Source organism: Pelophylax lessonae (assembly GCF_965119305.1).
Source record: "Pelophylax lessonae genome assembly, chromosome: 2".
NCBI lineage: Eukaryota > Metazoa > Chordata > Amphibia > Anura > Ranidae > Pelophylax > Pelophylax lessonae.
In genome coordinates, this window is record NC_138769.1 from 462,170,449 (window position 1) to 462,190,099 (window position 19,651).

Sequence of the window (19,651 nt, forward strand, 5' to 3'; positions counted from 1 at the left end):
CCCCCCAATTTCGATGGAGAGGGGTTGTGTCTGGAGCGGTGCCAGCCTGGTACCTGGTATGGTGAGTAGCTGTTCCCCCCTCTCCCACTGGAGGGTTTTGGGGTGGACATGGGCCCCTCCTTGGGACGGTCGGACCTCGGGGGTTCCCCTCCTTCCCGTCAGGCACCCCCCCCATCCTACCCCCTCTCCACTTATACTGGGGTTTTTTTGAGTGGTCTAGTTCACCTCCTGGGTGGGGGCAGGGCGCTATGCTGGCGATAGGGGCCAGGGGGGTGTGCCACTGGCGACCAGACGATCGGCTGTGCAAGAGGGGATTGTACCTGGTGGGGGCTCCTGCCAGGGTCCACTGTCCTGACGGGGCCGGTCCTTGAGGCCTAGGGATCCCTCCTAGGTCCCTGGGAGCCTCGTTGTGCCGCCATTTTGCTGTAGCCTGTGTGTTTCAATGCACGGCGCCCATGTTTGTGTAGTCCGGCGGCCATTTTGTGGGGGTATGCCATTGAAAATAGCGGCGGCCATGACAGTGGAGCCCTGTGGGTGGCGATTTCGGAGGTGGGAGCTCCTCCTCATCTCCTGGTGCTGACTCCTGTATTTTTTCACTTCCTGATTGCCGCACATGGAGTGCAGATTATCCTGGTGGCTGCAGGTGCCTGTTTCTGCTGGGTGGTGAGTCCGGTAGGGTTCTCTCACTCTCTGCTGAGGATCGCTTGGTGATTTGTGCCTGGCGACCGGGTGGTGCTGTCAGCACGATGGGGGTTGTCCCTTTGCAGTATGTTAAATTTTTTGTGGGGTCCCCCTGGTGACTCATGGAGTCTTTGGAGCACATCTCCCCACCTGATCCCCTCTCTGAGGCTGCAGGGCCCTCTGGGTCCCAACCATCCATCCATGCACTGACGACCCAGGTGGAGATGGCTTTTGGTCGACGGGCTAGCAAAAAGCCCCCCGGCTTCCCCTGCCTCATCTGTCTGATCAGATCGGGAATCTGATTCGGCCGCTGCGGACGTAGGTCACCCTGCTGGGTCTGCAACCATGTGCCCAGAATCCTCAGATAGTGAGGATGATTCCCCCACATCTGCAACCGTGCACGAAAAGGCGCTGGTGGAAGCACTGATTGTATCTGTGCATGAGACCTTGAAGATGGAGGACGCAGCTGCGACTGAGGTGCAGGTTCCCTTTGGCACTCACAAGCCATTCAGAGCGGCAAAGGTGTGTCCTTTCCCCGCCTATGTTGACATAATTGTCGCTAAACAGTGGGGACGACCGAAGCGCCCCCTTGGGGTCCCTAAGGGATTTACTAGGCGTTACCCCTATGAGGAGCCCCTTTTAAGAAGTGGACTGTTCCACCGGTGGTGGACCCTCCGGTTTCCAGATTGAACAAGGCAACCATGATTCTGATTGAAGAGTCTCCGTCTTTTAAGGATCTGGCTGACATGAAGGTGGAGTCTGTGGCCCACAATATGTACAAGAGTGTACATATGGCTCAGGACTAAGGCCCGTATTCACCATTGCCCTGATGTCGCAAACTCTGACCGAGTGGGCTAAGCTTTTACGCTGTGACCTGGAGGGAGGACAGCTCCCCCCTGCCTTTGCTGAGCTGGGGGACCAGCTGGTCCAGGTCTGCAGTTTATCTGTGATGCCTTTTTGGATGCGGCTCCCCTTGTGGCTCAGCTTTCTTTTTCGGCAGTGGTCCTTCGGCATGTCTTTTGGCTCAAATGCTGGTCTGCGGACCAGACTTCTAAAAAGGCCTTGACTGATCTCCCCTTTCAAGGGGATCACCTATTTGGGGCTACCCTGGATGACATTAAAGGTCTCACAGGGGGAAAGAGTACTTTTCTTCTGCAGGCTACTAAGGGCAAGGAACCTTGTCATAGACGTGGGCCCTCCTCAGCTCATAAGAAGTTTTTTGTCCCTCAGGGTTGACTAACAAGGGCTCAAAGCCTTTCAGGGCCTCCTCTGGGGGATCCAAATAAACCTGGACTGGCAAGCCGAGATTGGGCTTCTCCAGACCCGCGGCGGACAAGGCTCCTTCAGCATGAAGGTGCGCCCTCACCTGTATTGGGGGTGGGGGGACATCTTCGTTGGTTTTTGGACCCGTGGACTTCCCTGGTACAAGACAAGTGGGTCAACGAAGTAATTTGGTCTGGCTACAAGATTGAGTTTCACTCTTGTCCCCCGGCAAGGTTCTTTCTTTCCAACTTGCGCCTGTCCCCGGACCATTTACAGCGTCTATTTGGGGCAATACAAGAGTTGTTACTTCAAGGGGTGATTGTCCCAGTTCTGACTTCGGAATGTTTTCAGCGTTTTTACTCAAACCAGTTTACCTCAAGGCGCTGAACTGCTTTGTGCAGGTGCAGAAGTTCAGGATAAAGTCCATTCGCACGGTGGTGGCATCCCTGCATCAGGGGGATTTTCTTGCCTCTATCGACATTAAAGATGCTTACCTTGACATTCCAATATGTGCTGGTCACCAGCGCTTCCTTAGCTTTGCCGTGGAGGAGGAGCATTATCATTTACCCTTTGGTCTCCCTCTTCTCCTCGGGTCTTCACAAAAGTATTAGCCCCGGTGATAGCATTTTTACGCCGACTGGGGATCGTGGTACTGGGCTAATTGGACGACCTCCTTCTGCGAGCGGAGTATCATACTGCTCTGGTGGAGTTCGGCTGGATTCTGAATTTTCAGAAGTCTGCTCTAGTTATGTCCACAAAGCTGTACTATCTGGGTCTGACTGTGGACTTGGCCTTAGCCAGAGTGCTCTTTCCTCTGGACAAACTCCAGAAATTGCAGGCCGCAATTCATCTCCTGCTGTCCAGCAGATGGTCATCCCTCCGGACTTGCATGCGGGTGCTGGGCCTGATGGTGTCTACCTTCAAGGCGGTTCCGTTTGCACAGTTCCATACGAGGTCCCTGCAAAAGGAGATTTTTGCCAAATGGAATAAGATTCCGCACTCTCTGGACAATCCGATCTGGCTGAGCGGGGGAACGAAGGAGTCCCTGATACGGTGGCTTCATTCTCTGGTGCTTCGGCTGGGCAAATCCTTCCTTCCCTTGTATTGGACAGTGGTCACCACGGATGCCAGCCTGTCTGGCTGGCTAGGCATTCTCGGCAAAAATTCTGCTCAGGGGATCTGGACACTGGAAGAGTCCAGATTACCGATCAATGTCTTGGAACTCAGGGATGTCCAGTGTGCATTCAATTGGACAATGACACAGTGGTGATTTATGTCAGTCACCAAGGGGGCACAAAAAGCATCCTGGCGGCTCTGGAGGTAGCCGGCATTCTAAGGTGGGAAGAACGGTTTGTTCTAGCCCTCTCCGCAGTACACATTCCCAGAGTGGAAAACTGGCAGGTGGATTACCTCAGTCAGCAGGCGTAGGACAAAGGGGAGTGGTCCCTTCATCCATAGGTGTTTTATCAGTTGTTTCTCTGGTTGAGCATCCCCAAGGTGGATCTGTTGGCGTCTCGGCTCAACAGAAAGGTGCAGAGATTTGTGGCTCGGTCACGGGAGCCTCTGGCGGATGCCACAGACACGCTGGTGGCCCCGTGGAGTCAGTATCATCTGATTTGTGCCTTCCCTCCTCTCAAGCTTCTGCCAAGACTTCTACGCAGGATCAAGGCAGAAGGGATTCCGGTCAGCTTAATAGCTCTGGATTGGCCATGCCGGGCTTGGTACGCTGATCTGGTGCAGCTGGTCCCCGATGTTCCTTGGAAGCTTCCTCTCAGGGTAAATCTGCTTTCCCAAGGACCAATCTTCCATCCTGCTTTACAGTCGCTTGCTTTTGAAGGCCTGGCTGTTGAACGCCAGGTGTCGATGGATAGAGATTTATCTGAGCCGGTAATTCCAACGCTGTTCAAAGCTAGGAAATCTACTAGGAAGATCTACCATCGTACGTGGAAGACGTGCATTGCGTGGTGTGAGTCTCTTGAGGTTCATCCTCGCTCCTTCTCAGTGGCTCGGATTTTGACTTCCTTCAACGGGGGGTTGAACAGAAATTGGCCTTGAGTACCATCAAGGGCCAGGTGTCGGCTTTGGCGGTCTTCTTCCAGTGACCCTTGGCCACACACTCCCTGGTGCGTACCTTTTTTCAGGGTGTTAGACATTTGGTTCTTCCAGTGCGGTCTCCGTTGCCGCCTTGGGACCTCAATGTGGTGCTTCAGTCCTCCAGATGCCCCCCCTTTGAGAATCTGCGGGAGATTCCCTTGCTTATGCTGTCTCAGAAGGTGGCTTTTTTGGTGGCTATCTCCTCTGTGCGCAGGGTGTCAGAACTGGCGGCGTTATCCTGTTGTTCCCCTTACTTGGTGATTCACAGAGATAAGGTGGTTCTTCGCCACTGTTCGTCGTTCCTCCCAAAGGTTGTCTCTGATTTCCATTTTAATGAAGACATTGTGTTGCCTTCCCTGTGTCCCAGGCCAAAATATCCAAAGGAAATTGCCTTGCATGCCTTGGATGTGGTCCGGGCAATAAGGGTGTACCTGGCAGCTACGGAGTCTTTTAGAAAGTCAGACTCACTATTTGTGCTCACGGATGGGCCTAGTAAAGGGTTGGTTGTCTCCTTCCTCTGTGATCATTTCCAGATGGATCTGACAGATGGCTATTCAGGCCTATTCCATCAGGGGTCAGGTTCCTCCTTTCCCGCACTCTCCTCGGGCGCTTAGTGCCTCTTGGGTCTTCCGTCATTAGGCGTCAGTGACACAGGTTTGCAAGGCAGCAACTTGGTTGTCGGTGCACACTTTCACAAAGTTCTATAAAGTAGATATGTTGGAATCTACGGATGCTTCTTTTGGCCGCATGGTTTTGCAGGCTGCTATTTAGAGGACCTGATCCTCTTTGAGCGTTTATTGTTTTTTTCAGGTGGGCTCCAGTTGTTTTGGTTGAGCTCCTGTTGCCTGGTTGGCTACTGTTTAACCTTGGGAATTTTTTTGCTGTTCATACCCCTCATGTTTAACACTGCTTTGGGATGTCCCAATGGTTATGAAGATCAGGAGCTGTGTCCGTCAATGAACGAAAGAGAAAATGGGATTTTTGACTTACCCTAAAATCCATTTCTCTGATGTTCATTGACGGAAACAGCACCCACCCCTCTGTGGAGTTGTAATTCTTCTGACACTGCTTGTAACAACACTGAGTAGCTATAGCAGAGAGAGGGAGTATACTCCCTGGGACTGCTCATAGGCGTGGCCAGATTCTTTTTCTGCCTAGTGTCCTACTCCTGTAGGGGGCAGTATAACCCAATGGTTATGAAAATCAGGAGCTGTGTCCGCTAATGAACATCAGAGAAGTGGATTATGCGGTAACTCAAAAATCCCATTTTTTTTCTGAATTGGAATAGTAATCCCAGCTCTTCAGAAAACATACTTTGTATAGGAAGAAAATATGCATACAAAATGGTTATATTTAAAAAGGCCCATAGCAATTATTCCTTTTCACCTGATCTGACTATTATGAATTTAAAGCTGATTGGTTGCTATAGGATTTGCACTTTTGCACTAGTCATTGCTCAATATGGTCATTTTACATCTGATATATGACAGCCATTTCTTGATGCTAATACCAATGTTATCCAATATGTTTGGATAGTGTGCGGAACACTTAGAAGATTTCAGACAGAAAAATTTACAGAAATTATACTGTATCTCTATATTGGAAAAAAAAATGTCTGGAGTCAGGCATTATATAAACACACACACACACGTTTCACTAAAATTCCCTATTAAACCTTTAGGTATCAATGGCATAAGTGTGTCAGTCTGTGAATTTTGGTAAAATATGAGACAATTTGGCATTAGCAACTAAAACTGTATACTAAATACTAGACATGCCTGCTTTGTTACAAATGTATTTTCTTTGTTAAGCGTAACTTTTTTGCCCACACTTCTATGTACTTTTGTGAATTCTTTCAGTACTGTGAAATATTTTAATCTTAACTTTCATCCTTATTTTCCTATTTCGTAAGGCAAGGAATTGAATTTGCTTTCAAAGAGCCAGCAAAAGAAGATGGTCTACCACCTCCTAATTTGCCGTTCCTTGTCCTCATCAGTGAATTCTCCAATAAACTCCTTCGAGCTGACAAGAGGCTGGTGTAAGCTGGTTTTTCTGCATACTGGAAAGTATTGTGAAAATAACATATGGAATTTCCATGATCTTCAAAAACTAGAGTTTACTATATCTTTCTTGGCACAGTAGGAATTCAGAGCTTCAGTACTGAATGTGATAAAGCTTGCAGTTTTTTGTGCATGGCTCGAGTACTGTCACGGGAGTCTACTATAGACAACTTTCGCAGCCTAAAGCAGCACCCCTCTGCTAGAGTCACTTTTTTCCAAAGAACATTTTTCTAGGCTTAACCTAGCTTAGAATATTGTACAAATATCTAAATAAGCTAATATGAGATGTCTTTATTTCTACTGATGATGGAAAAAAACATGTGGCTTAAGCTATACAGGGAAAACCTGCATCATTCCATCTGCTGATGCTAAGAACAGGCCTACTGCACAGATTGTGGTGTATAGGGCACCTTTACACCACAATCTCTGCATTTACTGTGCATTTTTGCATGTGTGTTTACATGCATTTAAAGTGAATTTTTAGCGTTTTTTTTTAAAAGTAACTTTTTATTTATTTCTGCATTTGTGTGCATTTATGCATGTTTGTGGTGTGTTTGCACGCATTTATGTACATTTGCAGTGCATTCCAGGGCAAGAATGATGCAGCATGCTCTACTTTTTTTTTAAAACAGACATGAACACACTGCAGTGTTATAAACTAAGGTCATTGGAATACATTCATTTTTTTTTTTGCATATGCGTTTGTACTGCATTTATGCAGTGAACAGCCAATTTGCCTAAATAACCCCCAGTCTCTTTGCATTCAGGTCAGATAGTGAAAGCATACATTTTAGTTTTGGCATCATCTCTTTTGGTAAAGCAGTACAAAGATCAGTGTTGCTGTTCACAGTGACGTACAGAAGGTCAACAAATCATGAGCCTGGCTGCCTATTATGGGTGAACAGATATATGGGACAGAGTGTTGGCAAGTGTTTACTTCCCACACCATGTCTCTCAGCCTTGGTATTTCTAAGTACTCTGTAGCAAATACTCTGTTTTTTTCAAGTTTATTTCAGTTTAACAAGTGTGCTTATACGCTGTCTTTGTTTTATAATTCATAAGAATCCTATTGGCTTAAATGAACTTTATGGATAACAACAACAGGACAGAATGGTAATATTTCTGAAATACCAGGTTTACATATCATCAAGAAAAATATTGTACAAAGAATCATATTTTGCTCCACACGTCTCATGTTAGATATAGTTTTCCTAGAAATATATGTTTACATGAATGTAATTAAAGTATAAATAAAGGCAAAACTTTTTTTTTTTTTGGATAGAGTGGAGAGGGATTAGAATGCTTCTCAGTTTTTTTTTTTTGCTGTCTGTGCCCCCGTTACGAAGATCCACTCTCTCTATTTGTCATGTTTACTGTTATCACTGAAAGTGAAAGAAAATCCCAAATTATGGGTTGTCCCCACAACAGTAATAGAGAGGAATGTTTCAATGGGGACACTGGTTCTTTTGACCCTGGTGACAACCAGGGATTCCCTCACTTTGGAGGGAATTTCTCTCACTTCCTGTTTTGGCTTTGGGACAAGGGAAGTGAAGAGAAATCCCACCAATAGGGCACAGATTGGGAAAAAAAACTGACTAGGTTTATAACCTTCACTTGCTCTATTCAAAATGAAAAAAAAAAAAAAAAAACATTTTTGCCTTTAGTTCTACCTTAGGTACAGGAATTACATACAGATACACAAATAAGCCTAAGGCAGGCCATACACAGCTTGAATTTTGGCTGGTTCAGCAGAAACGGATGGGATTTGAACCATGTACGAGCAGGCTGAATGTACTATGTTGATCGATCGATCAACTTGAGTACAACCAGCCTGCTGGATTTTACTTACAATTTTCGCTAGTGTCTGCTATAGCTGTTAGTAGTTAGTTAGTAATAAGTAAGCTCAGCAGGTGGGATTCCTGCATCAACACTGTCTGTGTTGATGGGGGAATTGAGTGAACTTCCTTCCTGCAACCCGTGGTTGCAGGAAAGAAATTTGCACTGTGTATGGTTGGCTTAAAACAGGGGTGTCCAAACATTTTTCAAAGAGGGCCAGATTTGATGAAGTGAACATGCGTGAGGGCCGACCATTTTACCTGACATTCTTTGGACCATTCAAATTAAATACAAACAAACTATTTTATGCAAAGTTTATAAACGGCATACTTTTCCTTTCATCACATGGATGACAAATCTAAACGGATGTTAAATCGCTCTGCCTTTCATATCTGAAGGCCAGATGGAAAAAAAAATCCAGGAAGCTGAAATATATGTCAGGAACATTGTAAAGTACATTACATATTATTGGTAATAAAGGTTGTCTGTCAACTTTTAAGTAAAAAAAAAAAAATATGAACAGGAACATAACACCAAGTATACATGTTGTGTTCAAATATATTGATAACTTATTTAGACCAACTGACGTTAACTGAGATTTTACAATGTATTCATCTCAATCCGCAGCATGCTTGCTCTCTAATCAGTCACACAAGGGTTAACCATATATAAGCACTATATGATTCCACCGATGATGATTAATGATGGCAGCAAAAAAAGTCATGAATGATGCCAATGTATTTTTCCAAATTACCTGTGGGGCCATTTTAAAGCAGCCCAGGGGCCGCATTTGGCCCGCGGGCCGGACTTTGGATATGCCTTGCTTAAAAGGTTTGAAAATAGCTTTATTAGATGGTTTCTTAAACTGTTTCCTTCTGTCAAGACTATTGCTGGAGTCTTTATGTACTTGGTATATTAAGAACAGTTTTCTGATGTTACGGGTCCCATTTTATTTAATTCATTATTGTCTCTGGACAGAAATGAAAGGCAGTTGCCAGAAGGCTTACATATATGCAGGTTAGCCTGGCATTGATGGGTAAAAAAAATCCAAGCCTCTACTATTTTATTTTAGTCCCACAGGTTCCACTATTTCATATGCATTCTAATGAAAAATGCAGAAATTTCACAGGTGCTTCTGTAGGTTTTCAGTAACTCCTCTACTGATAGTAGAAATGTCAATCCAGACTACAATTCTTCTTAAGAAATAAGGACATTTCACGGCTCTATTAAGTCCAACTAAGTGTCATACATCAAAAAAGTGACACAGGAATTATATTAGCTGTTTAGCTGGTTTTGATGAGGCTGTATTTTTTTTTCGTAGTACATTTAGAGTGACTAATGCTTCGCTTTCACTGGATAGGAACATATATGCATGACTCATCTGTGTCATTTTGTAATTACTTGTATTACTATAAAATATCTTCTCCCTGTGGAAGACATCTGCACAGATTCAATCCGACATCCTGCGTGCTGCTGATTGCCATTACCAAATTTCTACATGAACATGTGTACTTTGTGCTATGCATTGATGGGGATAGGTGTAATGCTTTACATTTTAAGTGTGGGCATCTAGTTATACATTAACTAGGGAAAGTGGAGGATTATTTTTTATTTAACTGTACTGTCTTTCTTATTTCAATGCTGGGTTAGTAATGTACCTACCCTTTAACATGATAATTTATCTGCTTGCATAAAACTGAAGGACACTGCATAGGAAGGAATTGAGGGAAATGGCATTTGAAGGACTTGAAGTGTATTTCCACTTTTGCAGTCAAATTTGAGAAAACACCGCTATATGTTTGGTATGCATTCCCATTTACACATTATACATAAAATAAATTTAAATAACTGGGGTTCATTTACTAAAGGCAAATAGACTGTGCATTTTGCAAAGTGCATTTGCTCCAGAGCTTAGTAAATGAGGGAGAGCTCTGCTGACTTCCATCTTCCAATCATATGTAAGCAAAAATGATTTTTCTTTCCTTGCATGTGATTGGGTATTGTTTGCAAAGTGAAGTTTTACCTCATTTACTAAGCTCTGGAGCAACTGCATTTTGCAAAGTGCCTATTTGCCTTTAGTAAATCAACCCCACTGTGATCTGCCCCAATAGAAAGTCTGGAACTGGCTGAATCCAATTGTTGTCAACATTCAATGTTTCTAAATGTTTAACAGGACAGGTTGTGTTCAAATCTAGTTTAAAACTGATCAGATGATATCTGCCAGCAGAGTACAGAGAGGGTTAATTATGGCAAGCACAGCTCCCCAGCGTCCCTAAGAAAAAAACGTAGGATTTTACATTAATGGAATTAGCAGAAAAGAGCATCGAAAAAAGATAAGCTGCAATTTTATATATACTGTATATATATATATATATATATATTTTTTGTCATGCTGTGGGACAGGTATGTGTTATCCCAATGTACTGCAAAAGTGGAAATTGCATGCAAAGGACTTAAGAAAAATGGTATAGAAAAGACTAAGGCTTCATGCATATAGCTGTACTAGAGCCATCCACTGTGCAGATCTTTGCCTATAGACATTCCTGGGACCCACTGCAGCTGTCCATTAAAAGAGGCAGCTGTACCTGGTCTTCCACAGGGGGCTACGTAAAGCAGCCGCACTGTGCATTTTGGGCACATGTCAGTGCACAGGCAGGTGCTTTATACAGCCCCCGGCACTCAAGTACGTACAGCCACCTCCCCTAATGTATCTCAATAGGCAGCTGTATGTGGCAGCAGTGGATCCCGGGAATGTTAGTAGGCAGGCACTGCATGCTGTATGACTCTACTACAGCTGCGTGCATGAGATCTAAAAGAAAAGAGCATTGAAAAGGCTTCAGGGAAATGGCATGGGAAAGACTAAAGGAAAATGGTATGCAAAAGACTAAAAGGAAATAACTTAGGAAAAACTTAAGGGAAACGGCAGGGAAATATTTGAGGTAAATGGCATTGTAAAAACATGAGGGAAATGGCATGGAAAATCTTTTAGGTAAAAGGCATGGACAAGACTAAATGAAAAAGGCATGAGAAAGACTTGAGGGAAATAGCATAAGAAGTCCTTAAAGGGTAACTCCACTTAAGTGGGGGAAAAATTAGCAATTGCCGCTCAAGACATACTGTAATTTGATGTTATTAAAAATTTCCTTTCCTTTTCAGTCTGCAGCCACTGTAATTTTCTGGAAAATTCAATGCAATATGACAACCTGGAAGCCTTCTATACACAGCTGATGTACAGTACATCCCCATAAATGTAATTTACCTGCTTGTGTGATTGGCCCACTGATTTTCCCAGAAGTTTGCACTAAGATACAAGTCAGATTTTAGGCATCCTCTGCAACAAAAATGTAATTTTTGGTAGGATACTCCCAAAGGGTTAATCACTTCTGCAGGGGTGCAGACCCTGCAACTTTCCTCATTAAAACACTGCAAGTGCATCAGCTGATTAATAATAAAAAAGACACTCCAATTCAGATTCACTCTGAATATTGACATAATAAAACAAATAACCATTTCTTCAAAGCAGAAGCAGGTAGGAAACTGCTACAAAGTTTGTTTAAATCAATCCCTGAAATGTACATTGGTCACCCAGAAGGGTTTGTTTTTTTTCTCAACAGTAGTTACTCTATAAAGTGTCACCAAACCCACATCATAAAAAAAAAAAAACTATCAATAAATGTTATATTACATGCTGTTCATACCTCCCCATGAGATTTTTTTCTGTATTCTGCAAAAAAAACTGGTTGATCCTGCTGTTCTCCTTCTGTTTATGTCCCCAATTCAGCTAGGGATTTTTTTTTTAAATTTCTTTATTGAAGAAAAAACAAAGTACCCATTCACAGCATCGGCACAATAAAACATAAAAACGTCATACAGTCAAATATGAGAAAGCATATAACAATCAGTGTGTCATTTATAGAGTCCGTAAATGTAGGAGCTGCAACAGAAGTTAAGGTACTATAGATGGATAATGAAACATAACAATAAGGTGGAAGCACACAGCTCAATCGTAACATAACAGAAATACGGCATGGCAGGTATAACCAATGTAGCCGGTAGCTCCCATCTGCGCGTCCTGAGAAGGACGAGTCTGGCATACAGGAAAGTAAGTGTGCTAAGTAGTCTCAGTATAGGTGATCCGAGGGTCAGGGTGACAGAAAAGACAGCGAGAGCAAGGAGGGGAGGGGAGAAAGAAGAAAAAGTAAGTTCAGGTGGGGAAAGGTAATTATAGGTAGGAAGGGCAAGGGCCAGGAGCCCCGGGCAGGCCAAGGTACAGGCATCATACTCATCGTGGCAGTATAGATCATGTAGCCCCCTGCTGGTAAGCATCAGTGCCAGTGAAGTACAGCCATGGCATCCACCGGTTCCATGTCTGCTATTCCGTATTTCTCATGGGTGGCAGTCAACTCCATCCAGTGGATCTCAGTGATTTTAGAAAACCAAAGCTCTCGCAATGGCGGTTGGGTCTGTCTCTACATAGCCAGGATACAGGCTTTGGCAGCATTAAGGACCCGGATTGTCAGGGACTTTTTATACTAATGCAGTGGGCTCCTCGTGAGGTGGAGTAGGCACAGCGCAGGGTCATCTCCCACATCGACCATCGTGAGTTGTTTAATGACCAAGGCGACTTCATTCCAGAAGTTTCGCAGAGAGGGACAAGCCCAGAAAATATGGAGCATTGCCCCCCCCTCCGAGCCACATCGCCAACACCTGTCAGGGTGATCAGCATCCATTTTATGAAGCACCGCAGGGACCCTCTACCACCGAGTGAGGATTTTATACCCGACCTCTTGGTATTTGCAGTCCAAAGAGGACTTATGCGCCAGCATCAAGATCTTTTCTGTCTGTACAGGCGTAAATGGAATGTCAAGTTCCCGTTCCCATTGGCGTAAGAAGGACAAATGTTGCCCCTCGGACGCTTCCAAGAGGAGAGAGTAAAAGAAGGAGAGGGCATGCCTGGGCAGGGTCGCCGTTATTACACATGGTTTCAAACGGGGTAAGGGAGCGCGGGGCATATCCTAGCTTCCGTATGGAGAGGAGAAAGTGTCGCAGCTGATAGATACTGAGAGGGTCAAGGGAAGTACCGGGCCAGGCAGCAATCTCTGCGGGGGTGGGCATAGCTCCTCGCTGCCAGACATTGAGAAGGTGGGTCCTTCCAACCTGAGCAAGACCGCGCACCCTATCGTTCGTGCAACGCGGAGGGAAGTCCGGGTTGCCCAGTAGGGGTATAAGAGGCGACGGCGAGGGCGCACCCATTGGATGATGTTGAATGCGCTTGGATTCGCAAAGAGTGGCCCAAATCGAAGGATGAGAGAGGATGGGGTTAGAGGATCAGCTAGGGATTTTGCAGCTGTGGTGGCAACTCTGCACATGCTCAGTTTTCAGTGAGTTTCTATGCTGGGCATTTCCTCCCTACCAGATGTGAGCAGCCTATGGGACTATAGAGTCACACATGTGGGTGTAAATGACAGCCCACTCCCTCCCTCCTCCTCCATGCCCACTAATCAGCTAAACACAATGGGGATGGGATATTATGTGTAGAGTAATGATGGCTTTATCTCCCTCTTATTCTAAGACAGTGGTTCTTAACCTGGGTTCGATTGAACCCCAGGGGTTCGGTGAGTCACTCTCCGGGGTTCGGCGGGGGGGACAAAGGGGCAATTGCTCCCCCCGAGAAAATATTACTGATTGTGAGGCCGAGCGCACCCCGGGAAATCAGAGCTGCAGTCGGGACAACTCACAGCCATTACACATAGACACTTGACACTCCGCCCCCTGTACCTCCCCCAGCAGGTTTCCAGCCTATCTCCTGCAGGCTGCTTGCTGCGTGAGTGGGCGGGATGGGGATGTACCTGACCACGGAGATCGCGCCCGCCTGGAAGAGGGAAGTGTGAGCAGAGGGAGCCGAGTGAATGTTCCTGGAGGTAGGCTCAGCTAGCTGTACATGGTGGATTCGTTTACAAGGACCTCTATGCTACATCTGCTGAGTTACTGCAGCTTAGCATAGAGGTGCTGTTAGCTGACAGATGGAAATGCATGTCCTTTTCATTTAGCTCAATAAAGCATTGTGAATACCCCCTGGTGTGTGCCCTCCTGATACCCCATGGAATGCTCTCCCAACACCTCCCCCCAATGTGTGCCCTCCTAACACCCCATGGTATGCCCTCCAAACACCTCTCCAAAGTGTGTTCCCTCTTGACACCCCATGCTATGTCCTCCCAACCCCCCCAGTGTGTGCCCTCCTGACACCCCATGGTATGCCCTCCCAACCCCCCCCCCCCAGTGTATGTCCTCCTGATACCCCATGGAATGCCCTCCCAACACCTCCCCCCAGTGTGTTCCCTCCTGACACCCCATGGTATGTCTTCCCAGCCCCCCCAGTGTGTGCCCTCCTGATACCCCATAGTATGCCCTCCCAACACCTCCCCCCTCAGTGTGTTCTCTCCTGACACCCCATGGTATGCCCTCCCAACCCCCCTTGTTCATTTTGTGCACCTATGTATAAATATATACCTAAATATATACCTATGTTTTGAATTTGAAAAAAATCATATTTTATTTTTTCAATTAAGAAGGGTTCGGTGAATGCGTATATGAAACTGGTGGGGTTCAGTACCTCCAACAAGGTTAAGAACCACTGTTCTAAGACATGGGCTGGAGGGGTGTGACACAGCCTGTGACTGGCAGAAACCTGCCTACGTCATGTTATTGCCAAAAAATATTAAAGATTTGATTTCATATATATATATATTTGTATGATTTAAAACTGTTTATCGATAATACTTTGTATTCCTTTTTTGAACATGTGACCAGCAGCAGAGGACTAGAAGCTCCTCCTGCTTATGTTTCCCTGCAGGCAGGTTGGGAAAGAGCTGGGCCATGTGACAGCTGTATATCGATTAGGAAAAAGGTACTTGCATTTTTTTTAAAGTAAAATAATTACAGTGCCATCATCCACATACATAGAAGGGACAATGTAAATTAAACAGTTAGTTAAACAGTTAAAGCGGTAGTATACTCTGCTATTTGACTTTTACCTACAGGTAAGCCTATAATAAGGCTTACCTGTAGGTACGATTAATATCTCCTAAACCTGCAGCGTCTGCGGCGCATGCTCTCTGAAGGTCTGTTGGACCTTCAGAGCTCCTTGCCGGATCTCGCCGGAAAGTGAAACTCCCGCGCGCATGCGCGGGAGTAACCTCATCGCAGCTCCGGCCACTCACAGCACCGGAAATAGAATGGTAAAGCCTCAAGAAGTAGGCATTGACAGGACCTAAAAGAAATAGCATGGAAAGACTTGAGGGAAATAACATGGGAAAGCCTTAAGAAGTAGACATGGACAGGACCTAAAAGCAATAGCATGGAAAGACTTGAGGGAAATACCATGGGAAAGCCTTAAGAAGTAGACATGGACAGGACCTAAAAGAAATAGCATGGAAAGACTTGAGGGAAATAGCATAGGAAAGCCTTAAGAAGTAGGCATGGACAGGACCTACAAGAAATAGCATGGAAAGACTTGAGGGAAATAGCATGGGAAAGCCTTAAGAAGTAGGCATGGATAGGACCTACAAGAAATAGCATGGAAAGACTTGAGGGAAATAGCATAGGAAAGCCTTAAGAAGTAGACATGGACAGGACCTACAAGAAATAGCATGGAAAGACTTGAGGGAAATAGCATAGGAAAGCCTTAAGAAGTAGGCATGGATAGGACCTACAAGAAATAGCATGGAAAGACTTGAGGGAAATAGCATAGGAAAGCCTTAAGAAGTAGACATGGACAGGACCTAAAAGAAATAGCATGGAAAGACTTGAGGGAAATAGCATAGGAAAGCTTTAAGAAGTAGGCATGGACAGGACCTACAAGAAATAGCATGGAAAGACTTGAGGGAAATAGCATGGGAAAGCCTTAAGAAGTAGGCATGGACAGGACCTAAAAGAAATAGCATGGAAAGACCTGAGGGAAATAGCATAGGAAAGCCTTAAGAAGTAGGCATGAACAGGACCTACAAGAAATAGCATGGAAAGACTTGAGGGAAATAGCATAGGAAAGCCTTAAGAAGTAGGCATGGACAGGACCTAAAAGAAATAGCATGGAAAGACCTGAGGGAAATAGCATAGGAAAGCCTTAAGAAGTAGGCATGAACAGGACCTACAAGAAATAGCATGGAAAGACTTGAGGGAAATAGCATGGGAAAGCCTTAAGAAGTAGGCATGGATAGGACCTACAAGAAATAGCATGGAAAGACTTGAGGGAAATAGCATGGGGAAGCCTTAAGAAGTAGGCATGGATAGGACCTACAAGAAATAGCATGGAAAGACTTGAGGGAAATAGCATGGGGAAGCCTTAATAAGTAGGCATGGATAGGACCTACAAGAAATAGCATGGAAAGACTTGAGGGAAATAGCATGGGAAAGCCTTACGGTGTAGGCATGGACAGGACCTAAAAGAAATAGCATGGAAAGACTTGAGTGAAATGGCATTGGAAAGACTAGATGAAAAGGGGCTTTAGGGAAAAGTCATAATAAAGAGCCAGCTAATTCTCTCAGGTTTAAAGGTATGTATTGTATATATGTTAAGGATGGGTATGTTGTTTGTGAGGTATAAACACTTTATTGACAGACATGTAATATACATATTTGTCATTATATTTTGTGCTCACACAAGCTTTCTCCTTAACAGGTATGGATACCTACAGAGGTTTGCTAATGGGCAAATGCTGCATAAAGGATCTGAATGGAATCCACTGGTTGTTTACAGTAGTTCTCTGTTAGATAACCATGATGAAGAAAGTTCTCTAACAGGCAGTGCCTTGTCTAGAGACCATTTGATTTCGGGCACATCCCAACAGTTAAAAAGAAAATCAAGTTATGGTATGAATATATTTCAGTTTTATTTACTTACTACATGTCCATTGAGACAGCTCAGTTTCTGCTCTTGACAGAGACTCCCCTTCGGGAGTTTCCTAAATAGAATGCAGTTCACATTATTTCTATGTAATTAAGGCCCTGATGGAGGGGGATGTTTTTTTTATCCCAAAAACGTTGGCTACAGTTTCTTTTACTGCTATCAAAGTATCATCGACAATAAAGAATTATGGACTCTTAAGATGAATGCTTGGCACTCTTGTTATTCGATTTCACATGAATCCAGCTGAGCTCCCACCTTGTTGTTGAGCTGCTGAGGTCATTTCCATTAAGTCTTACTGTCATATTTTGTGTGACGGGTGAAAGATCAGAGTTCAACGCTTCACATCTGTGCTACTGTACAAGGGATTATATCGAGAAAGATGCAGGTAATTATGCTAGTTGTATAAAAATATACAGTTAAATATTAACCACTTGCCAACCAGCCGCCGCCTATATACGGCAGCAGGACGGCAGGTTCCTGCAAATCACCCTACCTGTACGGCAGTTCGCGAGAGCGATCCTGGGGGCGCACACGTGAGCCCACTTGCCAGCGGGAAAGCCGATCCATGAAGCCGGCAGCAGCGATTGCTGCTTGGCACCCGCAATCTCTCCCGATGAGGAGAGAACGGCGGTCTGCTGTTGTAAACACAGCAGACCGTTGTTCTCTCAGGAATCAATGCGGAATTTAGGAACACAGGTTTTTGTGTTGATTTCACAAGCCCACCCCCCCACATTTAGAAGACCCCCTAGGCTCACATTTAACCCTTTGATTGGCCCTGGGTTAACCCCTTCCCTGCCAGTGTCATTATTGCAGTAACAGTGCATATTTTTAGCACTGATTACTGTGTAATGTCACTGGTCCCCCCAAAAATGTCAGGGGTCCGATCTGTCCTCCGCAATGTCACTGTCCCGCTAAAAATCGCTGATCGCCGCTATTACTAGTAAAAAATAAATAAATAAATAAAAATTACATAAATCTTTCCCCTAGTTTGTAGACGCGATAACTTTTGCACAAACCAATCAATATACGCTTATTAGGATTTTTTTAACCAAAAATATGTAGCAGAATAAAAATTGGCCTAAAATGATGAAAGACTGATTTTTAATTTTTTTATTTCAGAATTTTAATTTTTTGTTTATAGCACAAAAAAAAAAAAGTCACACAGATGATCAAATACCACCAAAAGAAAGCTCTATTTGTGGGAATAAAAGGACATCAATTTTATTTCAGTACAGCATCGCATGACCGCGCAATTGTTTGTGAAAATAACGCAGTTTGACCAGCAGAAAATGGCCTGGTCATTAAGGGGGAATGTCTTCTTGTCCGGAAGTGGTTAAGGAGTAAATAATTACACAATTTCCTTGCCTGGAGATTGAAGTTTGCCTGTGGTCCAACTTTATTAATATTACAGATACAATCCATCCATCTTCATCAAACACAAGGCCCACGGGCTGAATCTGGCTCACCAGGCCATTTCATGTGGCCCTTGCACCTCTCCTGCAGCTGTGGCACCCCTCTTGTGCAGCAGCAGAGAGGCTTGTCTGTCCTCACTGCTCGTCTCAGCAGTTGGCAGCAGAGGGGAGGACAAAACTCTACAGATCCTGCATCTCTCTGAGCAGCCACAGCAACCCTTTGTTTCTGCCTCCCCAGGTCTCAGCATTCAGCAGTCACCGGCAGCTGACTTCAGCCATCTTGTGGTCTTGCTCCAGATGTTACAGAGGTTGGGGGATTCTTGACTTTTGGTGGTGGGGCTCTGTGGAATGTCAGAGCTTCTGTAGCCATTTGTCTCCTGGCATTTGACAATTTTATGATTGGGGCTGGGTGTCATGACAACCTAAAAAGAAGTCTAGCCACTCTACTTAACCTGCATCTATGATTTAAAAGGATTTCAAACAAAAAGAAACTAAACAAGCACAGGTACTGGCACACACCACAAGCTTCCTGGACAGTTGTAAAGCTAAACACTGGCTTTTGGCTTGCTTTGTCTGATTGAAACCTTGGACCGAGTTGTTGGATAAATCACTCCTTTGATCCATTCACTTGTATACTGTATGTACACTTGAGCTATTGAGTTTGTAAGGTGTTGGCTCTTTACTAAAAAAGACACAGGGGGGGGGGGGGGGGAACGGAGAAAGGAGCCTAATGACTGACTTAAAAATATTAATTTGCATTACTGCATATGCAATATTTTTAGTTTATTTATTATGGTCAGGAATAAATAAAAACAAACAAAATCAAGGTAAATTCCTTTAAAGTGGAAATAAACTCTTATACAGGACTTTTACCTATAAGTAAGCCTATAATAAGGCCTACTTATAGGTACTGTAAACATCTTCTTAAATGTGCACTGTTTAGGAGATATTTACTGTACATGCAGACGGTGACATCACCGGCTCATGCGCTCTGAAGGAACGGCCACCTGTGTCATAATCAGCGGCTCCCACATGCATGCACAGAAGTGACATCATCGCAGCTCTAGCCACTCACAGCCGGAGTCCGTGAACCCGGAAGGAGGACGATTGAAGTTGGAAGCCCTGTCAGAGGTGACAGCTCGCTGCTGGAAGGGCTTAGTTCTAAGGTACGTTTCACATGATGTGCTAGTATGCGATGCATACTAGCACATTATACCTTTGCCTTGCAGGTTAAAAAAACTGCTTTAAAATAGAATCTCACAGAAGTTTATTAACAAGTATTTTATGTAAACGCTAGTTGCTTTTGTGTGTTTACAGGAATGTTCATAAGGCCCCTTTCATGCATGCGGACCGTTCAGATCCGCTTGTCAGTTTTTCAGGTGGGGCATCGGATGTCAGCG

At 44.6% G+C, this 19,651-nt stretch overlaps 1 protein-coding gene across 1 annotated transcript in view; it reads left to right on the plus strand.

Moving 5' to 3' along the window:
• Positions 1-19,651, plus strand: part of LOC309546331 (cohesin subunit SA-2-like) — a 124,601-nt gene that overhangs the window by 88,003 nt on the left and 16,947 nt on the right. Inside the window, exons 29-30 of the mRNA XM_082245944.1 lie at positions 5,951-6,076; positions 16,612-16,802. Of these exons, the coding sequence (XP_082102070.1) occupies positions 5,951-6,076; positions 16,612-16,802 (317 nt within the window). The remainder of the gene's footprint in view (positions 1-5,950; positions 6,077-16,611; positions 16,803-19,651) is intronic.